General features: G+C 47.2%; 2 protein-coding genes across 5 annotated transcripts in view; both read left to right on the forward strand.

Moving 5' to 3' along the window:
• Positions 1-2,552: 2,552 nt before the first annotated feature.
• Positions 2,553-7,485, forward strand: NEUROD1 (neuronal differentiation 1). Of its 2 annotated transcripts, none has more exons than XM_053409557.1 (2): positions 2,553-2,713; positions 4,735-7,485. In XM_053409557.1, the coding sequence occupies exon 2, from the start codon at positions 4,746-4,748 to the stop codon at positions 5,841-5,843; it is 1,098 nt and encodes a 365-aa protein (XP_053265532.1). In that variant the 5' UTR covers positions 2,553-2,713; positions 4,735-4,745; the 3' UTR covers positions 5,844-7,485. The 2 variants fall into 2 exon arrangements, with proteins under 2 accessions (XP_053265532.1, XP_053265538.1); XM_053409563.1 differs by lacking the exon at positions 2,553-2,713 and adding an exon at positions 4,134-4,380.
• Positions 7,486-16,581: 9,096 nt separating this feature from the next.
• Positions 16,582-18,752, forward strand: part of CERKL (ceramide kinase like) — a 287,050-nt gene continuing 284,879 nt past the window's right edge. The window contains exon 1 of one of the 3 annotated variants that reach the window (XR_008332902.1): positions 16,582-17,119. Coding sequence is in view for 2 of the 3 variants with exons in the window: in XM_053409602.1 (XP_053265577.1) it covers positions 16,813-17,119 (307 nt within the window). In the remaining variant the exon portion in view is untranslated. The remainder of the gene's footprint in view (positions 17,120-18,752) is intronic. The other 2 variants (XM_053409602.1, XM_053409590.1) reach the window with 2 other exon arrangements.

The raw sequence follows: 18,752 nt of genomic DNA on the forward strand, positions 1-18,752 counted from the left end.
TCTTCTCAACTGGCCTCTCCTGGCAGACTTTTTAAAGCAACCTGCTCTCTCCCTCTCTCACATGCGCAACCATTTTCTCACTTGCCAAGCAAGTTCCTGGAAAAGGAACGTTCATTAAAGGGTCTAGAAGCGCGTTCCTATCGCATGACGACGCCGTCTGTTGAGAAACAGGGCCGCTTTCAATTGCCCTGTTGTAAGTCCTGTCCCTCTTCTTCCTCCCCAGCTCCGTCGGGAGCCTCTTCTCTGCATCGCCTAACTCCTTTCCGGGATATGAAAATGGAGTGCTTTACTAAAGGCGGGGAGGGAGGGATGGCTTGTTTATACTGATTTATGCACAAAGCAGGCGACCAAAGCTGAAGAGGACCTTCTCCTTGAAGGCGTCAGCACGTTGCCCGAAGCATCGGTGACCCGTCCTTCAGTATTAGATGGTTGTGCTTCCAAACGCCCTGGTCGGCATCTACCATTGTGCGCTTTAATTGATTCTAGCAAGAACCCTGCAAGCTAGGTTGGTCTGGAGGTGGTTTGTTCCAGGCCACGCAAGAGGAACCTAGATGGCTGAACCTCCACCCACCTCCTTAGGAGAGCGAATCAATGACATAACGAAGGGTCATCTAGAAAAGACTTTTTTCCCCTTTAAAAAGAAAAAACAAACAAGCCTAGAAAAATCTGGTGATGGAAAAACCATCTGGATCTAAAGAGAGCCCTAACTCAAGCTCAAGAGCGAGAAGTTCTCATTGTGAAACGGCAAATATCACTAGGCGCACAAGAACTCTGCTTTCAGTCCTTGTGTGATGCTTTGCTGATCACAAGTCGAAAAACAAATATCTGTTGGCGCTCGTTGGTTTTTTTCCCTTCCAAGCTAAAGACTGTGGGTTTTCGAAACAGCCCAGCGGGGATGCATGTGGGGCAACCCTTCTGGTCTGTGGCTAGAGGAAAAGAGAGCTCAGTTTATAGAGTGGACTTTCCCAGTGATTTGTGAGCATAGAAACTAAAAATATAGAGTGTGGTGGGCGGATCTGCTATTATTTTTAATTCATTTTGGATTCCCAGGTGAGGCGAGGAAGGACGGTGCGCCTCTACCACACACCTCCCAGAAATGCGATTTGCAAACCCACCGAAGCAGCCCGTTCGAAGGGCTGAAGACGCTGACCTAGTGCTGAAGCTCAGCTGGGAATCTGATGCGAACAGCCCTGGCCTCTTTGCAGGAAGCTCGGAGCCGAAGGGTAGCGGGGAAGTAAACAAAAGTTCCTTCTTTATTCTCTGCTTCGCTGTTGCTCAGTGGTAGTTGATCGTCTGCTTTGGAAGCAGAAGGTCCTCAGGTTCATTCCTCAGGTTCAGCATCTCCAGGAAAGGCTCCCGACCTGAGAGAGCCGTGCAGGGAATCTTGAGTTAGACGAACCAATGATTCAGTAGAAGGCAGGAAGGATCTTATAACTCGTTCGCCACTGTGTGCGATTATCTGCAGACCACGACTGAAGAAACGGTGGATCCGACCGTTTCTTAACCACTTCTGCTACCCTCGGCCAACAAAGGTGCGCGAATGAACCCACACATCACCACCACTTTTATAAAGAGTTTATATATAAAAACCACCTATAATCGCTTTCCCCCTAGGCTGGAGATCTCTTGAGACTCTACGGGAGTGGGCTGTCGCCTAGCAGGAAAGCTTTTGGCTCCAGGTCAGATTCTTGGGTCATTGCTGGGCGGGAAGCGGATGGTTGCTGCTGTAACAGACCAGGGCAGCTTTCGCAATGTATGGCGTGTTTCCCACGTCTGTGAGCTGCACGACCTGGGAGTAGGCTGCTTGGCGCTCGGTGCTTTCCCTCCGGAGGGGAGCAAAGCTGCTCCCGGACCCCCGCCGGAAAAGCATCCGAGAACGCGTTTCTGTTTCCATCTCCGCACCGAAAGAAGCGACGGCAACTAGGGAACCTGAACAGGGAACTGAGCGCAATGCAAGGAGGAAACGAGCGCTGGTTGTACCCTAATGAGCCTTCCTCATAGGTGAAATCGTTCTGCGAGTTCGGTGCTGGCTGGAGACCTTGGATGCTTACACAACGCAGCGCGCAAAGGATCTCCGCGATCTGGCAAAAGAAAGAGCCCGAAACGCTCTTTCTTTCTCTTTCAAGGAGGCTACTCCTAGTTCCTCAGTCAAAAGTAGAAGGGGACAATCCACACACACACCCTTTCCCTCTCAATATCCCCAAGCCTCGCGCGCCAGCGCAAGGGTTAATCTCTCCTGCGGGTACAAACAGGTCCGCCGAGTCTCTGGCTGGCGACAGATGGCCACTTTCTTTCGGGCCACAAAGGGATGGCAGGGAGAGCCGGGCGGCATACGAATGGGCAGCTCACGTGACCCGCGCGGAGCTTGACGTGGGTGACCATATGGCGCGTGCCGGGGGAAGGCTGACGCAGTCGCTGGGTGGGTAGGGGGGGTATAGCGGGAGGGGGGAGGAGCGAAGGAGGTGGGGCTTCCTGCCTGGCCATCCCCAGGGGGTGCCTTCGCTGCCCGCCCCTCCTCCTCCTCCTCCCCCCCAGCAGAAGAGCCTCGGCTATATATATAAGCGGAGTCTCCTGCATGCAGCCTCAAGGAAAAAAACACACATAAATCCAATAAAAAGTGGCACGTCCCTCCGTTGTAAGGAAAGCTTCCCAGGAGCAACAGGGTTATGAGACCATCACTGCAAAGGACACGCTGAAGAAGAAAAAGAGAAAGGTAAATCTTTGATTCCCTCCTTAGCACCCATCTCCTCTTTATACAGTATCCGTGGCTTGGGTGAAGGATATGCCTAAAAAAGAAAAGGGGGGAAAAGCACCCCAACCCATCGCACGACTAGCTTTATTTCCCCAGAAGGCTATTATTTCCTCTATGTGAACGAAATAAGGGTGAACCATTGGATTGGCTCTTTTCACTACATTTTTATTTTTTAAAAATATTTTTTTAATGACCTTTCTTGTTGGCGAACTCTTTTCGCCACACGCTTGGGTCCAGTACGATCTTACTCGGGAGTAAAGCATGGGCATAGCCAAGGGAGGGGCAAGGTGGGGTAGCTGTCCCCCTAAATCAAGTAAATCAATACAAAATACTTAACTAGCTGAGGTTCTCCCCCCCCCCCACAGCATAAAGCCTGCTCCTCCCCCAACATAAATCCTGGCAAAACCCATGAAGTAAAGACCCGCCGATCCAACGCTCTCGACCTACTCGCTAGAAAGCGCGCGTTGTATGACATCCTTCAGTTCCCCCCATCTGCGTTTCTGCTGCTGCGTCAAGCTGTGTGAGGCGCAGCGACACAAAAAATACGGTATAAATGATCCGAGGAATCCGTAGTAATGCCTTGTTGAGCATGGCACTGGTTTTTTGGGGGGGTGGGCGGGGATCAGAGCCAAATCGAATCCAGTAGACCTTGTCCTTACAGATTGGAAGGAGTGTGGGCTGCAGTCTAGAACAGGTGCCGCTGGATTTCTTTCTTTCTTTCTTTTGGCGGTGGAAAGAGAGAAGAAAAATGGGGTGTCAAATCAGTTGATAGGACTCGCCTGTCCTTTGACAGGTCAGGATTGGGAACTGGCGGGTTACTTGCTAAAAGGGAGAGGGAAGTTCCTATATGGGGAGAGGGAAAGTGGACAACAGATGGGTCAGGTTTCGCTCCCCATTGCCGCTGGAGGGAGAGGGGCTGCGCTGGTGACGGAGAAGCAAACGGTTTCACTCAACTGTTGCATTTGGATCGCCTTGTAGTTCCGGAGGCTTCGGTAGCGTCGCTTGCCTAAGACGGTCAGGATCGGTCCATCCCCTTCATTAGCAAACGCTTCCTCTCGCAAGGTTGGGGATCCTCAGGCAGAAAGGGGGGTGGGGGAGGCGGGGGAGGGGTGGTTTATTAGAGAGGCTGTGGCTGCACCTGATCCCCTGTCTGGGCGGCAGACTTTGGCTGGACCCTGAACAGTTGGGAAGTCTGCACAGCTATTGTAGGGGAGAATGAAGTGGCAGAATGAAATGTGGGTAGAATGAAAAGGGGCACCCAACTCAACGGATAAATCCTGCCCGGGCTGAATAATCGTTGGCCATTTGTGCCGCTGATTCTGCTGCTGCGTGATGTTCTCTCCCCCACGCCCGCGCCCCCCCCCCTTAGAGACATTTTCTTCTTTTCGATTCTCTCCGTCAAATTTCATTCTATCTATAATCTCCTTAGAGAGCCACCACCAACACTAATATAAACACGTTATATAATGCTATTTGAGACGATCGATCTCTTTGTGGCGGAGACGCGCGGAGAAAGGTCGAAGTTTGTTTACTGGGGAAGGCTTAGGAGTCAGAGAGTCTAAAGCTACAGTACTCTTTCGCCTCGGAGGAAACTCGGTTGAATTGAATAGGACGTCTCCGTAGACGGGGTGAGGATTGCGCCGTAAGTTTCAAATTGCTAGGAAACTTCTTTAAGAACCCAATTTGCAGAAAGTCGCATAGAAATGTGGGGGGTGGGGTGGTGAAACTCACCAAAGCCAATTATCACATTGTAATCGGTGTGAACGGAATGCCTGTAACTATTATAGAGCTTCCTAAATAATGCTGACAAGGAGAAAATCCTGTGCATCTCTACTCAGAAGTAAACCTCGCTGGTTTCAGTGGCGCTTACTCCGTGGCAAATGCATTTAGGATTGTAGCCCCGGAGGAAGGGCTTGGAGGAAGTTATTGGGAGTGTCCTCTCTGCTAAATGCCTTTTCTCTTGTGATCTCTTCCGCGCGCAGGATCCTGCAGGATGACCAAATCGTACAGCGAGAGCGGGCTGATGGGGGAGCCCCAGCCGCAGGGTCCCCCCAGCTGGACGGACGACTGCCTCAGCTCCCAGGACGAGGAGCACGAGGCGGAGAAGAAAGAAGGCGACCTGGAAGCTATGCACACCGAAGCCGAGGTGGACTCGCTGAGGAACGGCGAGGAGGAGGAAGAGGAGGAGGAAGAGGACGACCTCGAAGAAGAGGAGGAGGAAGAAGAGGAGGAGGAGGAGGAGGAAGAAGACGACGATCAGAAGCCCAAGAGGCGCGGTCCCAAGAAAAAGAAGATGACGAAGGCCCGCTTGGAGAGGTTCAAGCTGCGGCGCATGAAGGCCAACGCCCGCGAGCGGAACCGCATGCACGGCCTCAACGCGGCTCTGGACAACTTGCGGAAGGTGGTGCCTTGCTATTCCAAGACCCAGAAGCTGTCCAAGATCGAGACGCTGCGCCTGGCCAAGAACTACATCTGGGCCCTCTCGGAGATCCTGCGCTCGGGCAAGAGCCCCGACCTGGTCTCTTTCGTGCAGACGCTCTGCAAAGGCCTGTCCCAGCCTACCACCAACCTAGTGGCCGGCTGCCTGCAGCTCAACCCGAGGACTTTCCTGCCCGAGCAGAGCCAGGACCTGCCTCCGCACATGCAACCGCCCAGCGCTTCCTTCCCGGTGCACCCTTACGCCTACCAGTCGCCAGGGCTGCCTAGCCCGCCTTACGGCACCATGGACAGCTCCCACCTGTTCCACGTGAAAGCGCCGCACTCCTACGGCGCGGCGCTGGAGCCTTTCTTCGAGAGCGCGCTAGCCGAGTGCGCCAGCCCTTCCTTCGACGGGCCCCTCAGCCCACCGCTCAGCGTCAACGGGAACTTCTCTTTCAAACACGAACATTCCGGAGAGTTTGAGAAAAATTATGCCTTCACCATGCACTACCCCGCCGCCGCCGGCCTGGCGGGGACCCCGGGACACGGATCGCTCTTCTCCTGCTCTGCCTCTCGCTGCGAGATCCCCATCGACAACCTCCTGCCCTACGAGAGCCATGCCCACCACGAGAGGGTCATGAGTGCCCAGCTCAATGCCATCTTTCACGACTGAGCCCTTCCAGAAGCGTCGGGGCAGAGGAGCGAAGGGGCATCGAGGGGCTGCCTTGCTTCGGAAGGGGGACCCCCACAACACAGACACCCACCCACCCTAGGGCTCCAAGTGCAAAAAGACGGGAAGGGACAAAGGGGGGAACTTCCAAACGCCAGAGTCATCTATATAAATATATGGGGAGGCTACATTTTTCCTGGTCCCCCTTCTGTAAATCCCACCTCCCTCCGCTAAGCTTCCCCACCCCGCACGGTCCCGAATGTAAATCTGCACTATCAATTTAGTGTAGAAGAAAGTCAGCCAGTCTCCCCACTGATCTGATCGGGACAAAAAAAAAATCACAAGCAATAATTAGGATCTATGCAATTCTTATTAATTTTTTTTTGTTTTTGAAACTAGACGTGGGCCAGTTTAAAAAAAAATCGAAAAAAGTATATATAAAGTCTATTTTTCAACCAGCATTTTTCCTACTTGCTACCTTTTCCCATGCCGAATTATTTTGTTGTGGTTTTGTACAGAATTTTTAATAACTTTTGATAAACTATTTTAAACCATGCAGCTTCATCGATTTTTATACGTATTGGAAACAAAGTAGAATTATATCTAATTTATACGAAATAATTTAAGTAATTTAAACCAGCAGAAAAGTGCTTAGAAGAGGTGTGTGGGGAGGGGGAGATGTTCTGTTGCCTTAGCACCTCCCCGCCCCGTTCATTTTCCTTTCACGTTCTTCACACACACAAATGCACAGCGCCAGCAAAGTCTTTCCCATTAAAATTTCGTTTCCTTCCGGTAAGAACCAGATTCCTACAGGGTTTTTGGATTAAAAAAAAAAAATGGAAGTAGGAAAATATTTATTTCCTATTGGAACATATCAATCCAAAGGAAGGTTTGCAAAACCTTATGTGCGGATAGAGACACCCTCCCACCCGCCAGACATTCATGTTTTCATAAGGAAATGCCAAGTTCTTCCCTTTTTTCCCCGAATCAAAAGCTGCTTGACTATCACATTCAATTTGCACTGTTTCTTTTTAATCTTTGGCGTCCCCATCCTTTCTCCTCACGTGATTTTGAAGAGAACAGAGATAACTTGAAAACACTTAATGTTTCCAGGCAATGATAAATGCATGATATATATATTTTTAAATATATACATAGTCACATGAATCGGTGGTTTGTCATATTTCCGTCCAGGAGTCGAAAAGCCAATCAGGTTCACTATGGTTGGGGTTGTTATATAATATGCTGGTGGATTGTAGTCAGTAGTTTCAAACCCATTCGAACCATTTGACTTCGTAATTAGAACAATATAGTTATTATGCATGTACAATGCAATCCGCAATAAGTGCTGTCTGAAATGTAACGCTGGTTCAACCGAACTCAATCTGTACTGTAATTTTGTTCGTAATCCTGTATATGACTATGTAATGCACATTTGGGAATTTAGTAAGCACACCTTTGGAACGAGATAGTAAGGAGACGTCCGTCAAATGTTGCATTTCTCCTTAAATATGATTCCCCTCTCCCTTCCCCCTTCTTAGTGTGAGCAATTCCTATGGGATTATTGTAATAGTTCCTTAAAAAAAAGGTGCAACCTTTACTAATTTGTACAATAAACGGAAGTTTAAGAAAACAAACAAACAAACCAAGGTGCAGTCGAATAGCAACCCCTGACAACGGGTGGGAGGTGGCAGGAACGCACAGCTAGCGAGCAAGGTTCCCTCGGAAATCTGATCTGGAAGTCAAGGCGAGCTCGCATTCAAGCGCTCCCAGCAGCAACCGCTCACCGGGCCAAGGCCCTACGTAGCTGTCCAGCTCTGCGGTGCTGAAATCCCACAGGGAGAGACGGCAAGATTCGGCCAGTAAAGCCAACTGCGCAGCGTCCAGTGATCAATTTGTAGAGATTCTGCTGCTGCTCTGGACCAAACAGGAAGCCACGACCTCTGACCTGTAAGCGCTTTGTAGCCCCCCAAAGATGGAGAAGGGGAGCTGGCAATAGTTATTCGGTGGAGAGGGGGAAAGCTCTGCAGAGCACTGAATGTGTGGCACTCAGACAGGTTCTGGGACTTTTAAGCCTTGGGTGTGTTACTGCATCTGAAAGTGAACTGAAATAAGTGGTGGTTTGACTTCTCTGAAGCAAGTCATGTATCCTAAGCGATTGTTTGGGTTGGATGGAGGGTGGCAGTCGCCCTCACTTTGTGTCCAGACCATCTGTGGTCAAAATTCAGGAGTGCCATATCCTACACACAAATCTTACCAGGCGTCATAGGTAGCTCTTGTTTCCTCCGCTCCTTCCTGCCCTCATTCAAATCTGATCAATATGGATATGTGTTCCTTTAGAGTGGGGAGGACACTTCCGTACGCTTGGGTTTCACACATGTAACTCTTCTACCAGGAACACATCTGTTTCCAGTCATCATGACATCTAAAGACGTAAGCAATGCAAACATACTTTGCTATTTGCAATTATATTTTGAATGCTTCCAAGGTCAGACCCCAGACCTTTCTAGGACATCTTGCCTCACATCTGCAGTACCATCTGAAATTTTAATCTTGCTCCTACCCCTGACCTAGAGTATCTACTGGCATTGACAGCACCATAACTAAGATTTGGGGCCCTGAGGCAAGCAAGGATAGTGATGATGGGAACCCACCAACTGCTCATGGAAAGGCATAGAGGAAATGGTTTCTATTTCCCCAAGCAGGAGGTAGCATAGAGACCCCAGAATTCCAGGGATTTATTTTGTAGTCTTTGGTGACTGCCTTAGATATATAACAGCATCTGAATTCAGTCATGGTTGGTCTCCCCAGAACAAATCATGTTTCTGCCTGAAGCTGGTATTTATGTGTTTAGGCCAACCCAGTTTTTCAGTACCCAGTCTGCTATTTTGCTCCTACCATTAATTGCTGCTGCCAAGTTGCTGGTGAATCAGGACCCCTTTTCAAGTTTATGTTGTTAACAAGCCCACTTAAAGGCTCCAATGCAGGGAAAGTTTGGTACACATAAGTCCTACTGAAACCCAGCTGCCCTTTGCTAACAGTTGTTAATTCATGATCACTAGGCTTCCAGATTGCTGGCAGGCTTGCACAAATATCTTACATGACGGATGGAGAATTTGTGGCCCTCCCAAAGTTGTTGGACTACAGTTCTAATGATCCCTGACCATTGAACATGCTGACTGGGACTCTCAGGAGTTGGAGTCCAGCAACATCTGGTATGCCGCAGGTTTCCCACACCTATTTCATGTTGTCTCCCTAATGCACCATGTACAATCAAGAGCAGACATCATGAGCTGGAGTAACACTGTTATGGATGTGTGTGACAAAAGTAGGAACAAAACTAGTTTGCATATACAGGGATGCATGCGTAAATCAGCATCCATGAGCCTGTTCCATTGTGATGAACTGGTAACCCTACTGTTTGGTGTGAATATATATTATGAGGTTCATTATGGCTACACCGTAGCACTAAAATACTGAGGGAAGGATTGAACTATTGAGCCCTATCAGCAAAAGTGCTGTACAAGAGCCTCCTCCTTCTGCAATGGGGCTTCCCCACTCTCACCAACCCACATGCCCCCAAAATTGTCTTGAGAAGGTTGGGAGAACCTCAAGAACAGTGAGCTGGAAGAGGAGGCAAGGACTCATTCCACCTAGCAAGCTGAAATGCTTTTCCTCGTGTAACATCACCTTAGCATGTTGTTGAATTCTTCCCTGAGACACAATGTTCCTCAGGACTGTTTGCATTTCATTATGCCATACACAGAGAAAGTGCAGAATGGGCTATTATGCTTCCCTGAGAATCTCAGCATTCTTTTTCATTTTTAAAGAAAAAAAATTCTACCACTTAATTGCAAGGGTGGTTTATTTGTGTTGGGTTTTTTTGGGGGGGGCAGTAATACTTCTGTGTTTGCAGCAATGCAAAATAAAAAACACACAAACATTGCATGTGTTCAACCCCCACAAAAATAAAATAAAGGTCACCATGTGAGCCCATAAGATGAATCTCAACATCCACATGAGGGCAATACTTTAGTGGGCCAACTAAAATGACCAAGCTGTGCAACAACATTTTGATTTCATGTTCTCCAGAACTCTTAATCAGGTCAGGTGGCAAACAAAGCAATGAGAAGGGAGGGGGAAAATGTTTGGTGGTGAAGTCAAGAGTCTGTTTTGGGAAAGAGGCTGAAGATGGAATGCAGGTAGAAGGAGCAGACATGCAAATGAGGTTCTGTAAGATGCTCTACAGGTTTCAGGTTGCACCAATGCATCCTGGGAAGGAGAAACTTACAATGGCTAGTTTCCCACCTCTAAAAATACAAAAAAAGCAGCTGTTACATGTCTGTCCTTAGAAGAAACACACAGCTTGCTTGGTAGGTGGAAAGCAGGGGAAAAGTAGATTTTATATAAACAAAGGTGGGAATTAATTGTAGGTGGTGTGCTAGGTAAAAACATTCAACCCAGTAGTCCTTTGTTCTCCAGATGATGCGCAGGGACAGAGGAAGTGTCAGGGTTTTTGGTGGTATTGTGGTTTTTTTTGGGGTGGGACCCAGAAAGTTTCCTGGAGTTTGTTCCTTTTGTAATTGCTAGTCAAGGTCATGGCCAGTCCTCCCCATGCCTAATGAAAGTGTTTGAGAAATGCCTGGTGAAAACCACAAAGCCAGAGGAGGAGCTGCTGCTTTACAGTGATCATAAGAGCACAAGAAGATCCCGGCCAATGACCCCTCTAGCCTAGCATCCTGTTCTCCCACTGGTCAACCAGATGCCCATGGGAAGCCTGCAAGACGGACATGAACACAACACCGCTCAGTGGGCAAGCAAACAGAATGGAAGGATGCAAAAATACAACGTAAAATTCATCTTATCCTTCTCAGATTTCTGTTTTTCTTGGTGCTCAATTGTTATCTTTTGTAAAGTTTTTTTCAATGCACAACCATGAGGATAGTGGGCAGGGTATATTACACCTGCCTTTTCAAATGCATATGCTGGTTCTTTTTATTGTTTGATGGGAAGGGCAGAACAATTTACTGGTAGCAGGACTACCTTTGTTTCCTGCTTGCTTTGTAGGTAGCAACTTACTTAGCTGAAACCCTTTCTAGTAGTTCTGGAAACAGAGAAGCAGTTCTTAGCTGCCTCTCCTTTGTGCCTAGTTACTATGAAAGGAGATCTGCATTCAGGAAAGGGTGTACGCAGTCTTCATACTGTCTCTTGTTTCCTCCCTGGGTTGCCTGGCAGTTGAATTAACACAGTGGTGGCTTCCTACTGCTTCCAGATTTCTTAACCTCAGCAGCCTTAATTTAGAAAGGGGAACATTTGGTGCTCCTGTTGTTAAACAACTGGGAGTCAGAATCCTTGCTTAGATCCTTACAGATCCTTACAGATCTATCCGTAGATCCCAGCCTACTTTCTGCCCAGCTCTGGTTTGTTGTCTGGAAGAGCAGATGGGCAGGAGGCAATTGCCTTGAGGCAAGACTGTGGATGTATGATTGCAAACATTATTTACATTTATACCCTAACTTTCATCCATGGAGCTCAAGAAAGCATGCATAAAAATCCCAGATAGTCTCCCATTTTGGGACTGATCAAATGCAGACCTGTTTAGCCTAGCAAAGTGGTTGTATCATGTACCTGCAGAACATGCTCTGGAACTGTTAGAATGTTCACATATCAACAAAACCTTTAAGAACTTTGAGGTAATGAGAACGTGTATCTCTGAACATCCTCAGCCACAACTGTCATTTTTCAAAACTCCATTCTTCTCAATATTCCAAATGGATGATGCTGAAATTTGTTTCTTCTTTTTAAAATGAAAACAAACCCTGAGTATAATTGGTCACTGGTAATCTACTGATTGATTGACACACACAAGCATGTATTTGACAACCTGGCTTCTCTTTGATGGAGCAAAATCCTAGAATGGCAACTTAATGGTTCCTCTCACAGCATCTGAGCTTGGAGTGTTTTCTCTGCTGTTGCATGCCAGAGACTCATCTTGGCTCTGAAGCGGTAAGAAAGCAATTTGCTTATTCCAGGATGCAGGGCATGCATCCTTTATGGAGAAGTAATGGATTAGAACAAGGTGCCTGGAGAATAATGTTTTGGCACCACCCTCTAAATATTCAGCTGCCATATTCCCCATACTAAGCTGTGTTTACTGCATAGCTTTCCTTCTTGAGACAAGGCCATGATCTCAGTTTACTATGCCCATTTATGTTATTTTATTTTTTTTAAAGAGTGACACATGTGGTTTTACATTTTCATTTTTCTTATCTTTCATGGTTCTTGCACACAGGCTGAACAATATGTGATCTAATAAGGCCAACAAGAAGAAAGTAGTTACAAGCATTGTGTATAAGAGCTTCGGGACTTAATCATGATTGTATGAAAATTCTGTGGGTTTTAGAGGGTTTTCTGGTAAAAAATGAGGTGACGGTGTCGTTTCTTGATAAAAGTGCTGTGCATGTCAGCCAAAAACGCAGCAAAGAAGAACTGGTGGTAGTCTGTGCTGGTGAGTACCATCACAAAAACGCACCATGAAAATTATTCCAAATCAAATGAGTGAGATTTGGCTACTGTAGGCAAACATGACCCTTATGTTTAAAATACAAAAAAAGCCCCACATAAATGTCAGTCAGTTAGACCAAGACAGTTGCAAGATGATTGGCTTCCAGTATTTTATTTATTTTTTAATTGCAGCATATATAAAGATTTGTTCACTTCGTTGACTTGTTCTGGAGAGTTAGTTCTGAAGGTGGAACAGTGGTGTCACAAGGTCTAAAAAAGAGAGAGAGAAATCTGCTCCGTGTTTTGTTCCTTTTGGTTAAGTGCTTTCATTCCAAATAGAAGGATTCTTCCAGTCAGTCAAGGGGCAACTCAGATGCCACCATCTTTTATTCAAAGGCAGGCACAGATGTTCCTTCTGCAGGGGAGGTTTTAATTTATGAAAATGATATTGTTTATGCATGAATGCACTCCACATAACACACAGTACTTCCATCTGATGAGAGAAAACTGCAGAACCAGTGCCAATGTCAGGAACATATTCTGCAAATTTAGTCGCTTAAATGTTTAATGAATATTTGGAAGGCATTTGCGAGCCACAAGAAAGCTTTTCAATTATTTCCCCCTCTTCACAGCTAATAATCATTTTCACCTCCTCCAGCCAATGCAATTGACTGTGGTATGACAAATGTTTGATGCTGTAGTACTTCAAAATAAATAATAATTAAAAGAACAAACAAGCTCACTTGGATGGTGGTGAAATATTTGGGTGGGCAGATGATTAACTTTACACGTTACCTGGGCATTTTTTGAAAATCCAAGCTGGTAATTTTTCTCATGAAGAATTTTGTACTGGAATATATATTTTTTATTAGCTAGCAAAGGCAAGCTGATAAGAATTGTGTTTCCAGGTATTACTATTAATGACACTGATAGAAGTTGGCAGTGGTGCACAGCTCTGATACCAGCAATACTAGGAAGAAGAATGCCAGTAAATTGATTTGTCAATTGGGGGAAAGTGGTGGCTGGGAGTAAATCTCTTAATTTACAAATCCAGCCTTACAGAGTTGCTACTGTTGTTTTGTCTCAAGTTTGTGTAGAAGGCATTTCCTCACTACAGCTGCCACAAGCCTCTTCCATTTTCCTAAAGTGTTTTTGGGGAGTGATGCAAGGTAGTCCGCGCTAAAGCACCTTTCATCTCAAACTCCTGTCCACTCAAGTTAACCTCATTGTACACAGGTGTGTGTGTGTGTGTGTGTGTGTGGGAAATATCAGCCATTGAGAGGTGGCTTAAACAAACAAACAAACAAACAAACAAACAAACAAACAAACAGAATAAAATCTGTTCCAGTCCTTAGAAACTTGTTTAACAAAAGTTATTACTTAATAATCATCAATTATCAAGAGTGGGGTAGTGGGTGGGTTGTTAACTGTGTCCTGCCAGTTGTTGAAAGTCTACATGACTCTTTGGGTCCCTTCCAGCTCTATACAATTCTATTATTCTAATTCCCACAATCCCTAACAATTGACCATGCTGAAGGGTCCTGATATGGGAGTTGACGTTCAACTGTGTTTGGAGGGCTACATGTTCTCTGACCCTGAACATAATCCTAGCACTGTTCCAGTATATTGCAAAAAGGAGGACATGTTTAGTTCTACAAAAGCACTTTAAAAAAGAAAGAAAAAGAAAGGCGCAGCTCTTTATATTCTACCAAACTAGATTGTGCCCCAAGTGACTGGAATTTACCATGCCCAAAAGAAAGTTGGAAGACCGCTACTATGACTGGTTCTCCCACAACATAAAATATATTAATACATATTAGAGTGGTGGGTTGGAAATTTGGTTTGCAACCGAGCTGTTGTTTAAACGCATATGTGTTTTCCCCTAATTAAAAATACATACATACATTGAAATATGTACTTAACAAGCTGTCACAAGTAAGGTAATCCAAATTAAGCCTGACATCACTCTTAATGCATTCACTTATACTATTAAATTGTTGGCAGGGTGAGCAAGGCATTGAATTGCTGCATTTAATTTTCAGATTCTGGGTACCTTGCGTCACAGACTGAGTGATATTTAAGATGGAAAGCATAAATGAATACCTGTGATATGTAGCCTGCAACATCATTCTGGGAAAACCATCCTACAAAGTGGAATCCCCACCTCACCCACCAGTTAATGGGCATTGCTATTCAAATGGTATGTAGGGGCTGCATCTTGGGGGCAGGAATTGGGCTTACCTGTCCCCCAATTCTTAATTTACCTGGTCACAGGTGAGAGTTGAGTGCAGGATGGGGAGCAAAGGTGGACAAGCCACCCTAGAAGGAGCATGACATGTCCCCCATCAGAGTACTACCCCTCCCCTAACACCCGATACAACCAAGAATGTGAAGCAGGGCCAGTGAAGTTTGTGGCTTGGGAACTTTTTTCAGGACCTGACTGTGAGGCTGGGAGAGTCATATTTGGTTCCCAGGCCTGAGGTTCTGCACAGGCCTTATCTATAACACCAGCCTTGACCACCCTGACCCCCTCAATGCTTTGGATCACAACAGATGTTTTGTTGCCCAAAGGTGTTGGGTTAGTAAAGGCTGCACCAACCCTGCGCTCAACCAGCCTGGCTCTCTATAAACTGCCTGGCTATCTGCATCAATAAACAAATAGGAAAATTCACATCACCAAGGTTGCTACCCCAGTCTCCTTGGACTTAGGATCATAACGCAACAACAACAAGAACAACAAGAACAACAACAATATAGGAGGAGGAGGAGAATTTATTGCCCTATGCTCAAGCAATCAAATTGGAGATGAACATATCCAGTGCTTTTTAAAAAAAATAAAAATGTTTAGGGGTACTCTTATTTTCCTACTCATATTGAAATACTGCCCCTCAATGAGGCCAAACCTAGATTCACAAGATGTTTAGATTTATGCATCCCCCTGCACCCCCCCCCCCAGAAAAAGCACTGAACATATTTATAAAATTCAGGTTAGCAATTTTCATACTGTGCTAATGTTGCATTCACTGAATGGATAGAAAACATGCACTGAGAAGTGGCTTTTTGGTGTGAATATTGCAGCAAAACCAGGAATTCATTAATGTGAGTAGCAAACCTCCCACTATTTTTCTTTTCTTTTCAGAAACAGAGTGTGTACATAAATGTCATATTTAATCCTTCTGAGGGGGAAAGAGGCAGGAATAGGTCCATCTTTTAGGTTTGTTGCATTTGTGAGAGAGTAGGAATAACTTCCTAAAATGAGCTACATACTGACCTCTTTAAGGAAACGTAACAATCGGCTTGCGTACTCTAACCATGGTGACTCAGACCAGGTAACAGTGCAAAGATTTTAGGTTTCAAGAAAGCATTTCTAAACAATCATGTGCCCCAGTTTAGTAACTGTTGATGGACACTGCCACTCCAGTGCTCAACTTGGCCTATATTCCCTTACATTCCTTTATTGGTGCCATATATCCCAGGGGCCAATATTTGGCTGTTGCTTCTGCGCAGCTGTCCTCAATTCAAAAGCCTTTCCCCCAAAGACTTCACTTTCTCTGGGAACATAAGACTTTTGTAATTGTGGTTGTAGAGATTCTCTGCGAACATTTCTGGGTGTGGGTGTCATCTTACTCCCAAACAAGTTAATGAATAGAAGACTCTCTCCAATAACTTCTGCAGGGAAACGAAGAGGATGCATTGGCAGAAAAGGTTGGGGAAGGGTGTCACTTTTATTCTTTTGAGCAAGCAGTTTATAAATTAATCCATTATACCAATGTTTCCCCAACTTTTTTGGACTACAACTCCTATCATCCCCTAGCTAACAGGACCAGCAGTCAAAGGATGATGGGAACTGTAGTCCAAAAACAGCTGGAGACCCAAGTTTGGGAAGCTCTGAAGCAGCCTTTCTCAACCTGTGGGTCCCCAGATGTTGTTGAACTACAACTCCCATCACCCCTAGCTAGCGAGGCCAGAGCTCAGGGATGATGGGAGTTGTAGTCCAACAACATCTGGGGACCCACAGGTTGAGAACCGCTGCGTGAAGTAAACCAACAGGCAGTTTGGTGATTGGATAACACCGGTGTTCTCCCCACCCCTTTCCCTCTGAGGCAACTGAGCCGCGCTTTTCCGTGCGGAGGAATTCAAAAGAACCATCCCTCTCAGTCTCGGGGCTCTTTTCCCGCATTTCAGAAAAAGTTTCCCTCCTCCTTGAGGCCAACCCCGTGACCAGGGCGGGGCGGGAAACGGGCTGAAAAGTTGGTCGCGAGGGAGGCGCGGAGATGGCAGAGGTCGCGCGCCTAAGCTCAAAGCCGAATGCGCGCGCGCGCTCCCCCTCCCCCTCCCTCCTCCAGCTGGACCCGGGACAAGGGGGAGGAGAGCGGCTCGCTGCCTTGGTAGCGGCGGCGACGCGCTGAGGCGCCTTTCCTGTCCCCTTTCTCCTTCCTAGCTGGAGGAGCCTGCCTGCCTGCCTGCCATGCACCGCCCCGGGAGGAGGGTAGCCTGGGCCGCCGAGAGCCCGGAGGACCCTTTCGGGGTGGCGGCAGCAGCAGCAGCGGGCGCTGGGTGGAAGGGAAACGACGGCGCTCCCTCCTCCCGCTCCTCTTCCTCGACGGAGGAGGAGGGAGCAAAGGGGGCGCCCCCGGTGCGGGAGGCGGAGGCGGGGGACGAAGACGAGCAGCCCCTCCTGAGGGGGATTTTCGGCGTCGGCAAGAGGAGCTGCGACGTGGTGCTCAGCGCGCGGAGGCTCAGCTGGAGCCCCATCCAGCCCGAGAGGCCCGTAGGTGAGAGCGAGCCAGTGTGAGGAACAACAGCAAACGCTGCTTGGATTTTTCTTCTGCTCCGTGCAGAGCTTCCTCTGCTGAATTCGGCGGGGTTTACCGCCGCGTAAGCGGAGCTACAGCCCGAGCATAGCAGGAAGGGCTGCTGAGTTCACAACGGGTCTCGAACCCGCTTCGGCAGCGCGTGCAGCGCAGCCTCAGTTCCTTTCCTGCCCTCACATTCCGCCGCCTCCATCCCGCCCCCTCTCCGCTGTGTCACTCAAAGACACAGGTGGGCAGGGAGGGCGTGACGTCAGAGGGTAGCCTGCCTCTCTTAGCGAAAGAAAACTTTTATTAACTTTGGGACTGACGTGCAACCGAAGGGTACTTGCATAGGAGCCAACTCCTAGGGGCTGGTGTCCCTTTGCCCACCCCCCAAATAACATATTTGAGCCCCACCGCAGAAAGTTGATTGGCATTGCCATTCAAATTGGGTGTGTACACCGCATCATGTGATCGATTATGTGGGACAGGGCTTACCTGCCGCCTCTCAATATTTTATTCAAGTTGGCACCCTTGATAGAAGGGGCTGGTATTCCTTCATGAGCCTCCCCCGTTAAATATTTTTTTGGGGCCAGCCCCTCCCCCCAGTTGATGGGCATTGCCATTCAAATACTGTGCGTGAACCAGATCGTGTGATCGGTTTCGCAAGGCAGGGCTGCCTCCCTCACCAATATTTTAGTCAAGTTGACATCTCTGGTTACCTGAGAACCAAATTATACTCTTGAGTGCTAGATCATGGGCATCTGAAACGAGGAATAATCTGCTGTCTCTCAAGCTGACATCAGGATGGATCATTTTGGCAGGGAATAGTTACAGGAAAGAGTTTGGTTCTTTCCTAATGAGCATTGGAATGCATAAAAGAGAGGGTAATGTTTTTAGGCACTGACTGCAAGAGTGTGGCAGTCACACAGGGTCCTTGGACGTTTCACCGTCTATTGATCCCTGTGCCACCACTTTATTTCTCACTGGCACCACTCAGGTCCTACCTGGTACAATACTGAGTCCGGTCAGGGTTAAATTGGAACATAAACTTCTGTTTATTTATTGCAGTTTAACAAGCGTGTGGTTTCAAAGACAGTATCGGTCCATTACAATCATGGGGTGCCTATTCAGACCTATATCTTCCGTTACCTGCTCTCACTCACTAAACCACCTCTCATATTTACTTGTCTTCCTAGTTCCTAACTGTTCCTGACTCAGCTTATTTCGCACAGGGATCAATAGACTCAATAGACAATACCCACAGACTCTATCCCAATTCACTCCCACTCCAACCACCCAACTCCCAATGAACTCCTCCTTTCTGCCCCTCCCAGAGCTGGTATTATAGTCCCTCTGACTCCACCCCCCTGGGTTCTGATTGGGTAACTTGTTTAACTATTTCACCTCCAGAACTCTCATATGTTAACGTCACATAGAGGCCAAACAAAAAGTTGGGGGCTGCCCAATAGCCATGGAAACATGGAATGGGTTGTGCTTGTGCACCCAGTCTCTCACATTTTTGTCGCATGCACACATTAACAGTCATCGCTCTCCCACACAAAGAATCCCTGTAACTTTGTTTTCTGCCCCTTTCTGCATGGCCAACTGAATG

The sequence above is a fragment of the Podarcis raffonei genome, chromosome 1 (assembly GCF_027172205.1).
Source record: "Podarcis raffonei isolate rPodRaf1 chromosome 1, rPodRaf1.pri, whole genome shotgun sequence".
Taxonomy (NCBI): domain Eukaryota; kingdom Metazoa; phylum Chordata; class Lepidosauria; order Squamata; family Lacertidae; genus Podarcis; species Podarcis raffonei.